This window comes from Coenobita brevimanus, chromosome 57, assembly GCF_032717465.1.
Source record: "Coenobita brevimanus isolate Jiangsu-jjx chromosome 57, ASM3271746v2, whole genome shotgun sequence".
Classification (NCBI taxonomy): Eukaryota; Metazoa; Arthropoda; class Malacostraca; order Decapoda; family Coenobitidae; genus Coenobita; species Coenobita brevimanus.
Window position 1 is genome coordinate 33463882 of NC_137010.1, and position 20912 is coordinate 33484793.

The window sequence follows — 20912 nt, forward strand, 5'->3', positions numbered from 1 at the left end:
TCGCGTCTTCAGTTGCAGGTGTCAGTACCGAACTTGAAGATTCCGACGAGGAAGGCGACGATGATGCAGACTCCTCTTAGCAGGACACTACTCCAGCCATCCCCAAGCTGAGCGCACTCTGGGAACACCTAGAGTTCGTCCTTGACTACCTGGAACACCCGGACTGCGACAGGGAGATGGGGCCCTTGGGACTTGTGGAGGAAGTGCGTGCTTTCAGGCAGTGCATCATCAATCGTCAGAATCGTCGGTCCTTGCGTCCATCAACGATTGACAGTTTTTTCAGGCCTGTGACCCCCGCTGTGCCCAGCCCTGGCTCCACTCCGTTGCCTCCCCAAGACATGCTCCGAGCCACAGCCCAGCACATCAGCCACGGTGGAGTCACCGCTCGACGTGAGTTTGCGTCTGTCTTCAGAGTCGTCTGCAGTGGGTACGCCATCACCACGATCCAGCGACGCACCTCTAAGTCACCTGCCAGTGATACTCTCGGACTCTGACAGTGATTAAACAGCAAGAACTTCTCCACTAGACCACACGGGAATTTACAGTGTTGTGCAGTGAAAAAAAGTGTGTTGTGTTAAGGATTTACAGTTGTGAGTGAAAAGACTAATTTGGAACAAAATTGAACGTAAATAGACTTGTTTGTTTTTGCTTTAGAAAATTATTAGAAGAATGGGAAAAGTTAAAGTGCAGAGTGCAACACTTAGTAAGTTATAATGGAGCATTAGTTACACAAGAGTGCGCACTGTGAAGAGAACGAACTTCTGAGTGCGATTGACTACGAAGGGTGATCAGAAAGTAATGACAGTTCGTGCTATAACATGAAAACCTTGAATGATGGGAGGTAGGGGAGCAAGGAGAGTGCAGAGTTGCCTGTCCTTACGAGTTTGAACTTGTCGCCGTATGCCTGACTTTTCTTGTTTTATTGTTGTGAGTGAATGCTTCACTCTTGTTTTTGCTCTCTGGCCAGAAACATGGATTACTCAAAAGAAGGCTGCAGGTTCTACATTTTTACGAGGTGGAAACTGGGAAAGAAAGTAACAGAGATTCGAGGGGAATTATTACAAGTTTATCCAGACACTATTCCTTCCCTGGAAACTGTTTCCCGCTGGATTCGTGCTTTCACAGCAGGAAAAACTGAATTGAAAGATGAACAACGCTCTGGACGCCCCCGGACATCCGTGACCGAAGCAACAACTGTCCGTGCACGGTCCATCATTGACGAGGATCCAACTGTAACTCTTAGGTTCTTAGCCTTGGAGCTTGATATCAGTTATGGGAGTGCATATGACATCGTGCATGAACAATTACACCTGAGGAAGAAGTGTTGTCGATGGATACCCCATTTGTTGACTGATGAGCAAAAGGCTGAACGGGTGAGGATTTGTCGTGTCTGGCTTGCTGAATTTGAACCAAATGGTCCAAAACGGTTCTCAGATGTTGCTACTGGAGATGAGTGTTGGATTTCATTCTTCACAACCCGTGACAAGCAGTCAAACATGATGTGGTTGGGCGATGAAGACCCTCGACCTCAGATTTTGAAGGAAGGATTTCGCAGCCGGAAGCGCCTTTTCACCATCTTTTTCAATTCTTAAGGACCAATATGCGTGGATGTGATGCCTGAAAAGTCCACTATCACAGCCCAATACTACACAGACCAGGTCCTTCCACAAGTCTTGGAACACAAGGCCAACACTGCACTAACCCGCCGTCGGTCTTGCCTTTTGCTGCACCACGACAATGCTGCACCCCACAAAGCTCGCCTCACTATGCAGTACCTGGAACAACAAGGTATAACTCTGCTCCCCCACCCATCCTACTCCCCTGACCTGGCTCCCTGTGACTTTTGGTTGTTTCCAAAAATTAAATCTGCCATCGCTGGGAAGCAATTTCATCGCATCCAAGACTTGGCACGGACCGTCAATTCAGAACTCCGAAGTATACCGTCTTCAGAGTACCACGCTTGCTTCATGAAGTGGAGAAAGAGAATGGAACGCTGCATAGAGGTTGGAGAGGAGTACTTTGAAGGAATGCGAGTCATAGTTTGATAGTTCTTCATGCTAATAAAAGTTTATGGACTCACTGTCATTTCTTTCTAATCACCCCTCGTAAGTTCAGTGCAAGACTTCATGAACAGTGTACTGGAAGTGCTTCAGGAAATCCTTCTTACTGTCAGAGTCCGAGAGGAGGCAGTTATTCATCGAGGTGGCCATGGACTTAATGTAAGTAGGCAGAATGTTTCATACTGTACTTTTTTCCATACTATACTTATCTCAAACACCTCATTTCACTCTTTACTGTCCTTTATTGGTGTGAATAGGGTATTAGGAGCTATGCATGTGCAGTAGGAAGGTGTTTTTCTGAGTTGGGCTAGGTTAGGGTCCATAAGTACCAGTCCAGGAGCAAGTAACCAGAATGTTTAATATTGTATGAACTTACTTCTAAACCCTCATCTTATGCTTCTTTTGCATTTATTTCAGTCATTTATGTGCCTTATTGGTGTGACTTGGGTCTTAAATAGGTGCTATGCATGTCCAGAGGGAGTTGTATAAGTGTTTCTCTGAGTTAGGGTCCATAAGCTGGGGCCCAATATCCGGACCTGCCTATGGCCCTATTACGTCGGATACTGGAGGGATTACTGTACTTGAGTCTGGACATCATTTTCCATTCAAGATGTCTGGATATCTGCCCATGTTCAGTCCTGTACTGCAAGATTTGTTCTTGTGCCTTCTTGATGTTCTACAAGGTAATACAAGACACCAAAAAACTCAGCACCTTGGCTCAGTCAACCCTCACCCAGTTTCCTGATTATCTCCCATTTCTTTTTTGAAAGGTAGGACTTTCCTGGGGTGCTTGGCAGGTAGAGGTGCCATAGTGACATTCTGGTATGAGCTAGCACGACACGCACGATAGGGATGACAAAAAATGAAACAAACTCCGTTGTAAACACATGTGTCAAGAGGTGTTTCAGCACTGAAAAGAAGAGCCCCTTGGGGGAGGGGGGACCAATCCACTGTCATTCATTCTGGGATGAGATACACAAGGAAAATAAAGTATGAAATGAACCAAGAAGGGATATTTAATATTGTACACGAGACAACAAAAGATAGGGATGTACAGGTAACATATCAGAAAGAAATTTGACAACTTTGGAAGCAATGTTTTGAAGAGACTCATGACAGTGTTTTGGTGGCAAGCCTCACGTCACTGAATTGTTTCGGTGGCAGGACTCCCAACAAAAGGTGTGGATTTCGATTTTTGGGCTTCCTGGGAATATTTGCTCTGATAGATATTAATGCCTGCCGCATGGCGCACCAACGGATAACCAAGTTTACTGATCTGACACCTTTCCCACTCCTCAACATCCTCTAACTGACCCTGGGCTAGTTCATCCAATCTCTTTTTCTCTCACCTTAAATTCTTTCAGAACAGTGGCAGTGCCAAGGAAGGACTTGGGAGGTGGTGCAGAGAGGACTGGGGGGCTTAAGCCCCTCACCCCCCCTATTTAAAAAAAAAAAAAAAAAAAAAAAAAATCCAAGGATGCTCCTCTTAAGCTCACTTTATAAAAACAAATCCTGGAGCCACCAATGACTTGGGTGGTGACTTGGATGGTTACCCTCAAAAGACCACCAAAGAGTATTATTCACAACCTCCTCATGCCACAATAGGCAACCCTTCCTGTACACCTTCACTTGTGATACAACTCCATTCTTCATCATTCACCTGTCTATCTTGCTGATACCTTGCTCCCTCCCAGAAACTTCTCCACAAGGGTGACTAAAACAGAAATCTCCACACTACTCTGCATACATATCTTGTCTTCTATTAACCACAAATCTTCCTTGCCAATTCTTTCACCAATATATTGTTCATCTCTATTATCCCACTGCATCACCATTAGTTTTTGGTCTTATTCTTTTTGTAATCTACTCAACTTTCTTCCTGTACAATATGTGATGCTGGAGAAAGATGCCTTCCCATAATGGCACTGATATAACAAAGAAGTTATATGAATGTTTTCAGCTCCCATCCCATCTTCTAAAAGAAGGATGGTGGTCTGAAGGAAAAGGGCAACATCAGCCTACTGTCCACTAGGTCCATATTCATATGAATCACAGGCCACAACAACAACCTGGACAACAATACTGTGATAACTCTTCCTTTACACCTATAAAACAATACTGTGATAACTCTTCATTTACACCTATAAAACAATCATCACTGTTATACGTCACTGTACACTACCTTCCCCAGGGCTCCTCCACATTTAACCAAACATACCCTTCCTATAGAAGATGACACCACTCCTGGGCCCTCTCAGCGTCTTGTGCGTGGTGGTGGTAACAATATCACAGTACTGGAAGGGGTCTGAGGTGAGACCAGCTGCCACGAGACCACTAACATGTGACATGTCTGCCATTAAGAGGGATCCATTTTCATCGCAGATCTCTCTGAAACGTTTATAATCCAGATGTCGGGGGTAGCAGCTCACTCCTGGAATGAATACGATGTAAGTGTTCATTGAAACATTATGAGATGTTAGAACCAAAATTAGTCATTATACTAACCTTGCTTCCCACATAAATATTAATGGGATGGGAAGGATCCAGAAACAGTATAAGACAGCAGAAAAATGGGATGAATACCAAAAGAGTGCCCAGTCAAAGGGGTGACACATCCAATCCCTCATCAGTCAAGCCTCTGAAATCAGTGCCTTAACCTCACTTCCCCCCCCCCCCAAGGGAAGACTTCAGAAACACACCTGTGGAATGAAGCCATTTCACAGACAGCCAACTTAAAAAAATTACACACCCCACCACACACAACTTGATACATGCTGCATCCATCTGCAATGTTAACTCCTTCATTCTGATGTTATATTTTACAATGAATTCTTAATATCTTCATATGATTTTATTCAGCTTAAGAGAGGCTTTGCAATTGGAGGGATTAGTTACAGTGTTCCTTAATTTATACAGTACAAAGGAATCTTCTAAGTGGGATAAAATCATCTGTATGTAGCTTGAATAAAATGTAAAAACACATCAACGTATCGAAGAGGTAATTGTTCATGACTCCAGTTTGAATCCCATGATCTGCTATTTTTGACAGAGACACAAGTTAGCTCCACCTCTGATTTAGCTAGATTTAATTTTCTTGGTTATATCTTTATTCAAAATTTCAAACCCAAAGGAGGCATATGTTGCCTTGCTAAATCAGAAATTGCCCTGGAGGAGATTACTAAATTTAATTGTCTTTATTTTGACTATTCCATATACAAATTAAATTCTCTTGGTAAAATTAAGTATTTCTGTTGTGTTTATCGTTCCTCTAATGCCCCTCCAGAGCAGAGTTTATTTGACTCTCTGTCTTCACAACTAAGTGTCCTCAACATTGATATTGCATCAGAAATTACTATTCTGGGTGATTTTAATGTCCATAATGTTAGGACTGGGCAAGAACTGTTAAAGTTTGAACCAACGGTTCTGATTCTCAGTGCCAAAAGAATCACTGGAACCTGTTCTAGAACCAGTTCCTAAGAGTATCTGAGTAACATAATTGCTTTCTATTGTAAAGCCCTAATTTGCCAGGTGGGAAGAACAGCATATGATGTAGGTGCATTATATAATAAATATTTACAATTTTACTTCTTTATTTTGAGAGAAAAGAAAATCCAATTTACCAAAACATAGTTTTATCAAAGATAATAATGCCAACAATTGGGAAATATTAACCCCTAAAACGCGGATCGTCGCATTTGCGACGGTCGGCCCAAAGGGCAGAACGGCGGATCGTCGCGTTTGCGATTTGAGTTAATGTTGAATAACCGCGGGCAAGCAGGCTCCAGCTGGTATTGTCTATCAGTCCCGCCACCCGTGAGCTACGTTTAGCACACTTGACCTTTGTACTACTGACCTCGGTTGTTGCCAAGTATCATTTTTTTTACCCACCCACGCACCGATGCGCGGCCCTCCCTCGTCGTGCGATATGGCAACGCGCGGACGGCTCATACATGTCAATCTGCGCCGTCATCTAGCAAGCACTTTCTGCTATTGGGAAACGCTTGTTTCCCCAGTTGTCACACTGTGATTTTTTCGCGCGGTTTGCCCCTGATTAGCGTCAGTCCACGTGAATCTTCCACAGTGACACCATGTCCAACTCGAGCTCTTCCGAGTCTGTGCCTTCCAGCCCTCCGAAAAAGGGTTTTGTGACCTCAACCCCCTTCAAAACCTTACCAGGAACTACTAAAGGCCTAAGTGACTCTGCAATAGCCAGTGAACTGTTGAAAGCCTCGATGGACTATGGGAGTGACGTCGGTGTGTGGTCCAGCCTGGCAGAGTCTGACACACAATCAAGTGCAGAGTCCGGGCCAGAAGTGATTGTTTCTGTGCCTGAAGTGAGTGTGTCAGTGCCTAGCACCTCAGCAGGGAAGGCTCCTGTGAGAAGGGGCCTTGAATATGGGAAGGGGGCAAAAAGAAAAAGGAGTGGTGACCCCAACTCACCGCCATTGTCCCCTACGCCACGTCACGCCACCGCCAGCCCGCCACGTACTCTCAGCCCCATTCTCTCGTCCTCCTCTTCTGCTGCCCTGTCTCCTGAGTCGTCTGAGTCGCCTTCACCACCTCGAAAGGGAAGTAGACGTTCTACTTTACGTACTAGAGGTTTTCGTAGGCCAAGTGTTTGTGTTGGTAGAGCTAGAACTTTGTCCCCTAGTGTAAGGCTAGCTCGTAAGGAAACTCGCACTAGGCAACTCGGCAGTCACGCCACCGCGAGTGACCTTGAACCCACTGATAATGTCCCCACCACCACAACACCAACACGACCTGGGATAGCCTCTGCCTCACGTACTGTCTCACCGCCTGCCTCACCCACTCCCACACGACCTGCCTCACCCCCCGCCGCCCCCAGCACCTCCCAGCCTAGGAAGGGCACGCTGGATGCCTTCGTGTGGTCAGAGGGATCAGAATTTGTGCCGGAGGATCTGCCCTTTGATGACAGTGGGTGTGGAGTTCAGGCTGACTTCCCTGTCGACGAGGATGGTGAATGTTTGGACTACCTGTTGGCCTTCCTTGACGACGAGGTTATGGAGCACATCTGTACCGAGACAAACAGGTACGAGGGGCAATGTGCTCCAGTTTGCGAAGGAGAAGGTGAGGCGGCCACGCCATCCACGTCGCGGATGGCAGCATGGGTGCCTCTTACGATCAGGGAACTTTTTGTATTTATTGGATTGATGTTACTAATGCCCCACAACTGGAAACACAAGCTAGAAGAATACTGGACTTCCGACGAGCTGTGCCCAACACCAATTTTCAATAAATACATGAGCCGCGATCGTTTTAGGCAGCTAATGACTTACCTTCACTTCGCGAACAATGATAAGCCTTCCCAAACTGACCCATTATGGAAAGTGAGGGGAATCCTGAACTTGATCAAGGATAAGTTTACGAGGTTCCTGCGCCCTTTCAAGAAAGTGGTGATTGACGAGTCCTTGGTTTTGTTCAGGGGCGGTCTTCGATTTGTGCAGTACATTCCAAGCAAACGGCACCGCTTTGGAATCAAGTTTTTTGTGCTGTGCGACTGCAAGACGGGGTTCATCTTAGACTTCGTCATTTATACCGCCAGCAATGTCGATTTGGATAAGACTGACCCCCTTGGATTCTCTGGTTCTGTGGTGAAAGTGCTTTTGGAAAAGTACTTTGGCGAGAATCATGTCCTGTATACGGACGATTACTATACAGCTCCTAAACTCGCCAAGTACCTTTCTGAACACGGCGTCGGCTCCTGTGGCACTGTCAGAAGCAAAAGGGCACATTACCCTGCCTTCCCCGAGGCTGAAAAGTCAAAGCGGGGAGACGTGCACCTGAAGAAATCCGACAAGATGCTTGCAATCAGGTGGCATGATAAGAGAGTCGTGAACATGCTCACCACAGTACACAAGGGGGAAATGCTGGCAACAGGGAAGGTCGACAGAAGGACTGGCGAGCCTGTGATGAAGCCTGATGCTGTCATTGACTACAACGTCAATATGCGGCTGGTGGACAAGTCTGATATGATGATCGGAGAGATTGACTGCCTGAGGAAAAATCGTCGTTGGTACAGGAAGGTGTTCTTGCACTTGATTGATATGTGCATGTTGAACGCCTTCATCCTGTATAAAATCAAGAACAGGAAGCCAGCAAACTACTCTCTCAGAAGATTTTCTAAGACTTGTGTCTACCAGCTGCTTCAGCGTTACGGCCTGGTTCTTTCAACAGGTCCCAAACGCCACCCTCAGACACCTCCAGACCACCTACAGTGTATGGCCTACCTTCAGCGACACCGCCTGGAGCCACTGCCAGCCACTGCAAAGAGGGGGAAAGCACTGAGGAGGTGTCATGTGTGCAGCCACACTACCAGGCAGGACAGAACCTTTAGGCGCACCTCCTTGCAGTGCAAAGAGTGCAAAGTTCCCCTCTGTGCTTACCCGTGTTTCTTTGACTACCACAGCCTAAGCAGATTTTGAAAATAAGGGTAAGATTCTGTGAAATAATACTGAGAGTGACAGTGATAATAGTGTTTAGTTTTCTTTTACGTGCTGACAGTGACAGCCTGATGAGTGTAAATTAGTGTATGTACTTGTAAAAGAACTGACAGTGACAGTGTTTTTTGGTGTAAATAATTGTACATAGTAATAATATAAGTATTGCGAGTGACAGTCACTCCAGTGTAAGAAGATGAAAGCATATGTTCCTATTCTATGTTCTGACAGTGACAGTTTGTTGTGTAGAAAATATTATTTTTATAACAATGGACAGTGACACTGATGAATAAGGCAAAAAAAAGGACAGCTACATTGAAAGTGAGCGATAGAAATGAAGTGCGAGTGGCCGACCGGAGCGAGAATAAAGTGCCTGCCGTAAGGCTGAATAAACTCGCGCCACGGTGGTCTTCCTCAGTCCCGATCCACAATACTGGCAGTGACAGTGATTTTTATGGCCGTAATAGTGACAAGCGAACGTTTGCGAAGTCCTATGATGGAAAATAATGTAGTATACGTGTTTTTTGCTGTGAAAAGGCAAATGTGACAATAGTGACGGGAAGATCGCCACCGCGCTGCATGTCGGCCGTGCGCTCCGTTCATTTTAGCCTTATTTTCAGTGCTTATTGTACAAATACGGATTCCAAACAACCTGTACGTTGTTGTATAAAGTGTACTGTGACAGATTGAGGCTGTGGTAGAAAGAAAACCGGGTTTCTGGAGGTGTGAAAGTGAAGACTTTGTTACCCAACTTTGCAAGTCTTCACAAGTCCTTTGGTAGTCCACGAAGGCTCAACATGCATCTCAGGAGAAAGCTGAATGTAAGTACTATATGCCATAAAAATTTTAATGCTCTAGGGTTAATCTATGATTTTTGGCAAATATTTTCCCACAGGTACTCAGACCCCGCTACAACCCCGCCACAGCGGGGGGATCGGCCGTACACAGCCGCGTTTTAGGGGTTAAATAAACATATGCTTCTCTTTATCAAAAATAATAATGCCAATCACCCATTGGAAATTATTAAATCTATCTATCTATCTATTGCCAGACGCCTCAATCCCGTTTGGGGTGGCCACAAACAAATCGCCTCCAAGTCGCCCTGTCCCCCGCCATTTCACTTGAATGGCTCACTTATTCAGCCAGAACTGGTGACTCTGGTCTTGAATGTAAGCTATGTGCAGACTCATTTAATCTCACCCAGTAAATCAGTCAATCCACCCGTGTACCAGACAACCTCGATCAAAATCCCCACCTATTGGACTTGTGTCTAACAACCAATTCAGATAATTATAATGTCGAAGTAAATCCCCCCTTGGATCCTCTGATCACTGTCTGATTCAAGCCACCAGTTTAACATCTACCACACCCTCCAGCTCTGAACCTGTTATGGTGACTAAATGGCACTACAACAGGGCAGACTGGGAGGGACTCCCTAATTTTTTCATGGATGTTCCTTGGACCTCCTTTTTTCTCCACAGATGCAAATTCCACATTGGGCCACATACAAGATTTCAATAAAGTCGGCATGGAAACATTCATTCCCCATCATGGTTACACAAAAAGATGTAATTCTCCTAAATGGTTTGACCACAATTGTGCTTGAGTAACAGAACATAAAACAATTGCCTATAACACTTATACAAGGACCAAAACCAAAGAAGTCTTTAACTATTATAGAAATATCAGAAACCATACCAAAACTATTATCAATCTTTCTAAATCAAACTTTCTACATAGACAGGCTAACAAACTACTAAACAACCCAAATGATAAAATATTCTGGTCAATCCTTAATTCATTCAAAACTAACTTCACTAACACCTCTTCCATTCCACCTTTACAGTCCCCCAATGGAAATCTAGTAAATGACCCATGTGGAAAAGCCAAACTTCTTGTTGACGTTTTTTCAACAAACTCAACCCTAAATACAGAAAATCACAATATTCCTGTACTTGATTTTGATTCCCCTCAAATACCTCTTTTCATGATTCACACCAGATACATACAAGCTGTATTACAGAACCTTTCAGCAGACAACGCTACTGGTCCACATGAAATTCCTTCAATAGTAATTAAAAAATTGCTCCTCAGTGTTGGCTCCCGTATTGGCAAAATTTTTCCACTTATGCATCCGTACCTCAAGTTTTCCAGCCTCATGGAAAGAAGCAAATATCCATCCTGTTCCTAAAAAGGGGGCAATTTCTGATCCATCAAACTACAGACCAATTGCAATAACTTCCATTCTCGGTAAGGTTTTCGAGACACTAATTAACAAACACATAATCATGCATCTAGAAATCAATAAATTAATCAATGATCGACAGTATGAATTTAGACAAGAACATTCAACTGTAGACATTCTTTGCCTTCTTACCCATCAGATTAACAAAACAATACACCAACACGGTGAAACACACACAATAGCACTCGATATATCAAAAGCATTTGACAGTATGGCATCAGGCCTTACTGCCTGTCACACTATGGCCTTGCATCACTGGTTCCTCAAATTTCTTCTTACCTTCATAATAGAAAAATACGGGTCATGGTAGATGGAATTTATTCTCAGTTTCATTCCATAAATGCTGGCGTCCCTCAGGGATCAGTTTTGGCGCCAACCCTCTTTCTCATTGATATAAATGACCTCCTGTCTGTCACTGACAACCCAATATACTCTTATGCTGATGACTCGTCCCTTCATAGTTCTTTCACATTTAGTACCTCCTTTACACAATTTGACATTATAAATTCCCAAATAAACACAGAAATTTCTCTGAACCAGGACCTTTCTGAAATTAATCAATGGGGACAAACAAATTTGGTCTCATTTAATGCTCAGAAAACTAAATGCTGAGAAAACTAAATACATCAATTTCTCCAACAGAAAGAATCCCTCAGACTCTCACACAATTTTAAATGATGTCAATATTCCCATATCCACCCCAACCTAAACTGGCCAGCTTAGGTTAAATCCCTTGCTAAAAATATCTATCTATTTATCTATCTATTGCCAGACGCCATAATCCTGTACGGGGTGGCCATTTGACTTTGAGTTATTTGTTTTACGGGGAGGGGCACTAACCCTCCACCAACCCACTTGTTGACAAATAGGGAGCACATATAGTTTGGTTATATGGTTACCACCCAGCGTTGTAAATCGTTTTCTGGCTTACAGGAAATCATTTGGCTTATCACTCAATGTAAAGCCACCTGTAAAGGAAAGAAAAGCAATAAGAAGTGACAGGAAAGATGGGAGAAAGAGGAAAACAGGCACAGAAAAAGACTGATAAAGGCTAAGGAAGAAGTAGGCAGCACTACATAAAGTGAATGGATGATGGTCGCCACCACCTTGCTAAAAATCCATCCATCCATCCATTGCCAGACGCCATGTATCCCAAATGGGGTGGCCAAGGGCTTAGAGTTAATTGTTTTACAGGGAGGGGCACTAATCCTCCACCAACCCCACTTGACACGTAGGGATGCCAACAGCATCTGGTGTTCCCAGGCGGTCACCCATCCAAGTACTAACCAGACCCAACGTTGCTTAACTTCGCTGATCGGATGGGAAGCGGTGTACTCAACGTGGCATGGCCGTTGGCACAGAAAAAGACTGATAAAGGCTAAGGAAGAAGTAGGCAGCACTACATAAAGTGAATGGATGATGGTCGCCACCACCTTGCTAAAAATGCTTCCAAAAAATTGGGACTTACGTATAGAGTTCGTGAGTTCTTCACTGACGAGCAGATGGCCAAAATATACAAAAGTCATGTGCGTTCTCAGATCGAATACTGTTCACCACTGTGGAGTGGATCTGGAGCGGTTGCACTGAGGCAGTTGGACAAAATTCAAAATAAAGCCTTTAGATTAATCAATAATCCTGCCAATACGCAGGACCTTCCTCCTTTATCAGTACGTAGAGATGTTGCTTCTTTAGCATTATTTTATCGATATTTTTACCGTAAGTGCTCTGACGAACTAGCTTCAATTGTGCCTCCTCTTCACATTTTCTCCCGAAATACTCGGGTAGCTGGGAGCACCCACGAACTCACACTCTATCCCCTGCGATGCAGAACCTCTGCTTATCAAGATTCATTTATCCCCAGAACTACTACTCTCTGGAATTCACTTCCTGGGAGTTGTTTCCCACAAACATTTAATCCACTTCAATTTAAATCCAGTTGTTATAAATATTTTATGAATGAAGGATGCCTTTAGGCATATGGACTTATTTTTCTGTCCCCCGTTTTTCCTTCCTCCATTCATTATCAATAAAAAAATATATAAAAAAATAGTTTGGAACTGCATTTGACTGGACACCACTGCCATTCAAAGATGCTCAATGACGTACAGGCGTGTCCCGGTCTTATGAGCTAATTAGGAGCCAAGATTTTGCTCGTTAGCCGAATTCTCATTAAACGAAGTGAAGAACTTATGGGAAAAATAGGATTAGGGAGAAAGACCTCTGAGCAACCTCCCCCGAAACCACCAAAACTGACTTTCTGATTATTTTAAGCTGGAATAAGGAGTTCATACAAGAGGGAAATACACCTAACAGCATTAGAAAATGGAAGAAAAATATATTCAACAAGCAAATGGATGTCTTACTTGGGTTCGAGTGTCTTCCGTGACGTGTGCCATCTGTGCTCCACCACCGCTTGGCTGGCTCATTTCCTCTTTCTGAGGCCAGAGAGGGTGCAGTGGTGGGAGGCTGGTGGGAGAATCAAAGGGCCAACTCCTCCACCTCTGCCTCCAATGACAGGGACGAAAGGAGGCTCTCGAACCCATGGAAATCTTCCTTTCCTCTTGAGGTGGCAATGGTGCTGGTGGCTGTGGTGTGCGGGATAGTGAAGGCTTGGAGGGAGGAGGTGTAGGAGAGCTGAACAGAGTCCTGGGACTGCCTTCCTCGTACTGGGTCCTGGATCCAATGTTGATGTGCTAGTCGAGAGGCGAGGTTCTTTCCTGAAGAAACTATTGTTAAAAGTCTGGGTTGCTTTCGCCTTCTTCCGATGGAGCAACTCCTCGTACTCCAACAGTGGCTTCACCATCCCTGTCTTGAAATTCTTAACTCAGCTAACAAAGGGGTCTGCGTCAAGCATATCGTCTGCCAGTTCCATCACTTTGCTGATGACATCGCTGATGAACTTAGTGGTCAGCTCCTTAACCTCAAGCAGTTTATCCTCCTTCACAGCCTCCAGCTTTCAGTGTTTGTCGAGCTGGAAGAGGTCATCCTCTGTCAGCTCCTGTGAGTGGGACTGCAGGAGCTCCTCCATGTCCTGCTGGTTAACCTCTTCAAAGCCGGCGGTCTGTGCGAGGGCAACGATGTCATTCTGTACAACAGCCACCAGCTCGGCCAGAAAGCCACGAAACGAGTTCACACACTTGGGCCACAGCAACTTCTACACTCCGTTCGGGTTCCCCTCTTTCACCTCCTCCCAGGATTCCTTAAGGTGGAGGATGGCTTCCTTAATGTTGGATGTCTTCAAGAATTCTTTCACAGACTTCCCAGCATCCATGGGGTCGTTAAGTTTCCACATACACCTCCCGGCGTAATTTGCCTTAAAGGAGGCAATTACACCCTGGTTCATGGGCTGCAGTAAGGCAGTGGTGTTAGGTGGGAGAAACACCACTTTTACATTCAGGAACACTTCCTCAATGGCTGTCAGGTGTCCCAGGGCATTATCCAGGATGCACACACACCTGCTGGCCAGGTTGTTCTTGTCGCAGTGCAGTACTTCTTCAAGAGGGGCACGAAGTATTCAGTCAGGTACTCCAGGAACAAGGTCCTTGTCACCTAGGCCTTCTTGTTTGCCCACCAAACAACAGGGAGGCTATAGAAATATACATCATGCAGCTCCCACGGGTGTTGGGAATAGTACACCAGGAGAGGTTCAGCCGTCCATCCCCTGCAGCGCTGCCGCCGAGAAGTAGAGTTGGGGATCCTTACTGGCCCTGAAGCCAGGCACCGACCTCTCCTCCCAGCAGGTGTAGGTGTGGGAAGGCATCTTCTTCCAGAAGAGGCCAGTCTCATCCAGGTTAAAGACTTGCCTCATGTCACAGCCGTCCTCTTCGATGATCTTCTGCAGTTGCTCGGGGAATTCCTTGGTTGCGTCCGTATCAGCACTCGCTGCCTCACCTTGAATCATGATATTATGGAGGTTTGCACGCCTCTTAATACGAGCAAACCATCCATCACTGGCCATGAAGGGGTCATGAACAGGTGAGGGGTTGCTGCAGGCCTGGCTGGGACCCACACCACCACTACCCCCAAAGCCAGCACCACCACTAGGGTCAGTACTCGACGTGCCGCAGTCACTGGTCACATCACTAGCACTCGCACTACCTGCAACACTTGCATCATAGTCTTTCTTGCACCTTTCCCACACTTTCAGTGCTCTGGGTTGAATCAGGTCCTTGGAAAGAGGCATGCGGGCCTGGGTCTGATCCTCCACCCAGACTCACAACAGCTTCTCCATTTTCTCCATCACACAATCATGGTCGCAGGTCTGGGTAGCACACAGAGGCACAGTGGACAAAGCACCCAAATCACTAAGTTTCTGCTTGTTCCTCTGGATGGTGCACACAGTCAAGGACGAGAGCTTGTACTGCAGGTAGGGCAAAGCTCCGCCAAGCACACAACACTGTCGTACTTCCTAATTATCTCCAGTTTCTGGGCAACAGAGATAGAATGCTGAGCATACTTAGCACTGGGAGCACTAGGGGTCACAATGGAATCCTTAGAAGACATGGTGATACAGTAATCCTGGGCACAGAAAAATGCACGCTTCAAGACCAACCTTAACTGGGCAAGCTTGGCTGGAAGAATGTTTATGAAGATAAGGCAAGAAGAGGCTCGCACGGCTGGCATGCGACTCGTTTCCTAGCTGCTGAGGTAAACACGGCAGACAGCTGCGACACGACCCTAGTCTCAATTCTCATATGAGCAGATTTTTACCTGCTCGTTAAACAGGCAGTGGCGCAAATTCTAAAACCTCGTATGAGCGAATTCTCATTAAACGAGTGCTTGTTAACCAGGACTTGCCTGTACCATCAGAACTGTAAAACCTGTGTTAAGTCCTTTATCAATGACATCTATAAAAGGACATAATTCTCCATGAAAATAAGTGGCTGATCCCATCAAGACAGTCAGCTAATACCAAAGCAGTTTTATAAAAAGTTGGCTCACCTGAAATGACCAATAAATCCATCCCCAATACACTTGTGTTCTTCCATCAGAAGTGTGGGGTCCAGGGCTAGGCTACTAAGTTCAAACATTTAGGGTAAGTCGGCTACCCTGAGTGGTATTATGTGAAAAATAAACTCGTCACCTCTAGGACTGAGCTACTGGCTATATCCAGCTGGAGTACCTAAACCCACTAAAGCACTTGTCATTCAGTTATTGGTTATATGACTACCCCCCTACAGAGTAACAGTTTCCCTGAAGTGCAGGAAATCATTTGATCATCAATTATTTCAGGGTTACCTGACAGCAACACTACACTTGTGTGAGAATGATTGGTGCACCCACCTACCACAAACCAATAAAATGATAACTTAAAGTACTGTACACCTGTTTACTGAAAACTACTAAACCGTTTCACGTCAAGGGAGGAGCATTAATTCTGGCTGTGCACGTAACTCTTGTTGGAGAGCTTTCAGAACAGCCGCGTAGAGATATTTTACTTCTAACGCTTGTAGGAAAGTTACTATTCATCACAGAAAGGCCACTTTGGTCTCATTTTGAAGATGAAGAGTTTTGCTCTGTCGTACACTGTCCAAAAAGACAATATATACAAAATAAAATGCAAGAAAGCTGAGTAGAAGTTTGCTGACATGCTAATGTTTTACACTGTCCTTTAACAAAAAAAAAAAAAAAACTATTCAAGAAGTAATAATATTTTTTGCTTCAATACGTTGCAGAATAAATTTCCTTTCCAATAATGCATTATTTGTTGTATTTTCTTAAATAATAATGCCACATATATACGCGAGAAAAAGGAGCATAAGTGTTCAGCGGGGGATCAAGAGATGTACATCCTACTTGTGAGGAACCTCACACCACACTGAGCCAAGCAAACCAAATGAGCATACATGCACCAGCTATGGCAGGCTTAGCTCCGCCCACTTTTGCCAGTCATCCAACAAAAATGGCGACTCCCCAAATATTTCTTTAGAGATTACATCAGATGATGGGCAAAGTCATCATATTGACGTCAGACGTTGACAAACGCATGACGACGCAGGTCATCATCAGTATGTCTAAGGGTTAACAGACTGAAGATAATGCTTAGTTTTCTTTACTGAACTGCCTGGAATTACCATAACCCATCTTCTCACCTGCAATAATGAGGCGTGGCTTGAAGAGCTTTGCTGTTTCCTGGAGCTTGTCATAGTCTATCAGTTCTGTTGCTGGGTTGATTTTGTAGGGCATGGACTCAAAGAATATGGAAGTGGCAGATACTTTCTTGGTGGCGGTATAGAAGCCATGGGTCAGGTGGCCACCATCAGGAAGGTCCAAACCTGAAGGAAGGGGAGGGAAGAAGTTCAACAAGTTAGGAAAGAGGAGCATCAATCTATTTAAGCACTATGGGATGAGGTCCAAACCTGAAGGAAAGGGAGAGGAGAAGTTCAACAAATTAGGAATGAGGAACATCAATCTAATTACGCACGCTGGGACGAAATCCAAATCTGAAGGAAAGGGAGGGGAGGAGTTCAACAAATTAGGAAAGAGGAACATCAATCCAATTAAACACTGTGGAATGAATACATGGAGTACAGTATTATCATTACCATTATTATTATTATTATTATTATTATTATTACTATTATTATCATTATCAAAACTCTAATTCTCACCTAGGAGATGAGATGAGAAAGTCCAAATTCCCAAACAGGTTGGATATAATCTGTGTTTTCAACTTCTAAACTTTCCACTGTCAATTTACGCACCCATAATCCGTCCATGAGGTTCCACCAGAGCTGTGTAGACAGCAAAGTTTGCTGGGGAACCACTGTAAGGCTGGACATTGATCCCCCATTCTGCCTCACTCAAGCCAAAGGCAGCCAAGGAACGATTCTGGCACAGGGTCTCGACCTCATCTATGTGCTCGTTGCCACCATAGTATCTGCCAGAGGTGCAGCAATGGATTGAAGGTAATCTTACTGTACAGGACTAGAGGATGAGCTCTGAATATATTCTCTGAAATCCTGACTGAGGTGGCAACTTCTGATATTTCATTAAGTGAAGAATTGAATATTGTACATTAATCTTATATCTTTTCTGGATACTGTGTCTTATGATTTAACTGACAGTGTACTAAAGATCGGTAGAAAAGCAAGGGCTTGGCATATATAGTACAGGCATACCCCAGTTTAACAATGTAATTCGTTAGGTAAAACCCCATCGTTAGGCAGGGTGTCATATATCGGGGTACTTTTAACATGTAAAGTAATGTGGAGCGTTTACTAGCCTTGGGTTTCCCCCCAAACCAATCCCAAAACCCACCCAAATGAGCCCCAAAACAAGTTTAAAGTCAATCTAAATGGCCTACAGCTGTCACGGAAGCTAACCTAAGGCTAACACCATTAAATAACTCACTAAAACCAACAAATAATATCTGAAAATTGTCAAATATAAGTCTGGAAAAAATGAATCTTAGTAAACTGTATCCCAAAATGACAAAGTTCACCCCACCTATAGCTAAAACACATTAACCTAATTCTAAAAACAGTTTATAAATCAACCTAAACACATAATTTTAATCTAAAATATCATCAAAATCTGTGAAAAAAAAATCAAAACCCATCATTACACCGGGGTTTGGCATTCATTAGGTGGGGTATGGTGGTACATTAATCCCTCCGCTATCCGATGTAATAGAGCCAAAGGCATGTCCAGAAAGTGGTCCCGTCCAGAAAGTGGGCCCCTGCCTGCTGGACTGGTACTTATGGACCCTAACCCAGCTTAACTTTGAAAGCCACCTAAATAACTCCCTACCGGAAATGCATAGCACCTATTTAAACTTATTTAAGACCTATTCACACCGGTAATGGACATAAAGCATGAAATAAATGAAAAGGAACCAGAGAATGAGGAATCAGAAGTGAGTATGGAAAATACTTAGCAGTGTACAGGGTACTTACAGCACGTCTGTGGCTGCCTCCTCTAAGGCTCTGGTAGTGGTGAAAATGCTCTTGAAGCACGTACAGCAATCCAGTGTTGTGCTACACTTAATTCTTTGCATTGTGAGTTATAATTGCTTAACACTGCACAATCTGTTCTTAATTGCGCCACACCAGTTTCAACCGCCACTTTGCGCTCCACACTTAATTCTTTGCACTCTAAATTCTAATTTCTTAACACTGCACAACACTGTAAATTCCCATGTGGTCTAGTGGCGAGGTATTACAGTTTACTCACTGTTTATTCACAAAAATGAGCATATGCAGTTAACATCTACCCTTTATGATGGTTAAGCAGTCACTGGGGACAGGGCTGCCAGATCTGAGCTCGGTCACATTACCAAACTCCGCAATTTTCATTGCCAAATTTAAATTTTCACTACCAAATTCTTAAAGGAAACATTTATACTTCACTAATTATATACACTGGAAATAATCACTCTCCTTATAATCAGCAGCATGTTTATTTTTTCACTATGTATGCTAGCAGGTTAATCAAAGACAGCAGGCAGTCCACCATCTCCATTCTCTATATCTTAATCTATCTATCTATCTATCTATAGCCCGACGCCCTAATCCCGCAAAGGGTGGCCGCAGACAAGACGCCTCCAAGTCGCTTTGTCACCCACCATTTGACTACCCTCCCCCCAACTCACACCCCCCCTCCCTCATATACCTCTCAACTCCATCCCTCCACCTCATCCTCGGTCTACCTCTCCCTCCCTCCACCTCACCTACATACACCCTCTTAGTCAGTCTTTCATTCTCCATTCTCTCCACATGTCCAAACCTCCTCAGTGTATTTCTCCTACTCTTCTCAACCACATTCACATCCACCCCACAACGTTCCTTCACTTCTTCATTCGTCAACCTGTCCCTCCATGTCACTACATATGCTCCTTTCAAGTAACTCATTTCTACTGCTTTCACTCTTGACTTGTTTCCCTCTTGCAGGGTCCACACCTCGCTTCCATACGTCAGGGTAGGGATCACAATACTATCATGCAGTGACTTCTTAACTTCCATACTCACCTCCCTATTCCTCATCACTACTTTCAGTGAACCAACAACCTTCCTTCCCTGCTGTACCCTATCATGCACTTCATCCCCCAAAGTTCCATCCTTACTCATCACACTACCTAAGTACTTGAATGCACTTACATTCTCCATATCCTCACCATCCAACCTCACTGTACATTCTGTGACTTCATTCCTCTAAAACACCATAACTTTACTTTTGTTTACATTAACTTTCAGCTTCCTCCTCCTACACACTGTCCCAAATTCATTCACCAAACCTTGCAACTCCCATTCATCTTCACTCAATAATACTGTATCATCAGCAAACAGCAACACCAGAATCTTCCAAATCTCACCCTCATTCATCAGAGCCACCCCCACATCCACTGCCCTACCTTGCACCTCCTTTACAACCCCATCCATGTATATATTAAACAGCCATGGAGACATCACACAACCCTGTTTCAGTCCCGCATTGATATCAAAGAACTCACTTAGCTCACCATCCATTCGCACCGTAGCCCTAGCTCCTTCGTACATACTCTTCACAGCATTCAGCAATTTCCCCTCCACTCCATATACTGTATTCTTAATACCTTCCACATACCTTGCACATCCATTCTGTCATAAGCTTTCTCCAAGTCTATGAAGGCAGCGTACACTTTCTTTCCCTTCTCTAGATACTACTCCACTAAACATCTTAGAACAAACATCTGATCTACACACCCTTTTCCCTTCCTAAATCCCCCTTGTTCTTCTCCAACTAGCTCCTCTGTCATATGCCTAACTCTATCAATGAGTATTCTACCATATATTTTACCAGTCACATTAAGAAGGCAAATACCCCTATGGTTATCACATACTTCTCTCCCCCCCTTTCCTTTGTATAAAGGAACAATTATACCTGATTTCCAGTCCTCTGGAACCCTCCCTTCTTCCCAAGCCAATCTACACAACATCCATATCCACTCCACAACAATCTCACCCCCATACCTCAGCATTTCACCACACACTCCATCAATTCCTGGGGCCTTTCCCAACTTGATCTTCTTCATTGCTTCCACTACTTCTGCCCTACTGATCTCTCCTCCCTCCTCTCATCTCTTCTTCTCCCAGCCATTCCCCAACCACTTATACTCGCACTGCTCTCACTCTCTACATTTAACAAATCCTCAAAGTGCTCCTTCCAGCT

The 20912-nt window shown here is 44.3% G+C and overlaps 1 protein-coding gene and 1 non-coding gene across 3 annotated transcripts in view; both read right to left on the reverse strand.

The window, feature by feature from the left end:
* Window positions 1–20912, reverse strand: part of LOC145402140 (serine hydroxymethyltransferase-like) — a 155219-nt gene that overhangs the window by 82225 nt on the left and 52082 nt on the right. For both annotated transcript variants that reach the window (XM_080274257.1, XM_080274259.1), the window contains exons 4-6: window positions 17468–17643; window positions 16856–17038; window positions 4279–4491 (exon numbers count right to left, since the gene is read on the reverse strand). In XM_080274257.1, coding sequence (XP_080130383.1) covers window positions 4279–4491; window positions 16856–17038; window positions 17468–17643 — 572 coding nt within the window. The remainder of the gene's footprint in view (window positions 1–4278; window positions 4492–16855; window positions 17039–17467; window positions 17644–20912) is intronic.
* Window positions 12002–12120, reverse strand: LOC145402452 (5S ribosomal RNA). The gene has a single exon (XR_013897773.1). It is a non-coding gene; the product is annotated as a 5S ribosomal RNA (ribosomal RNA).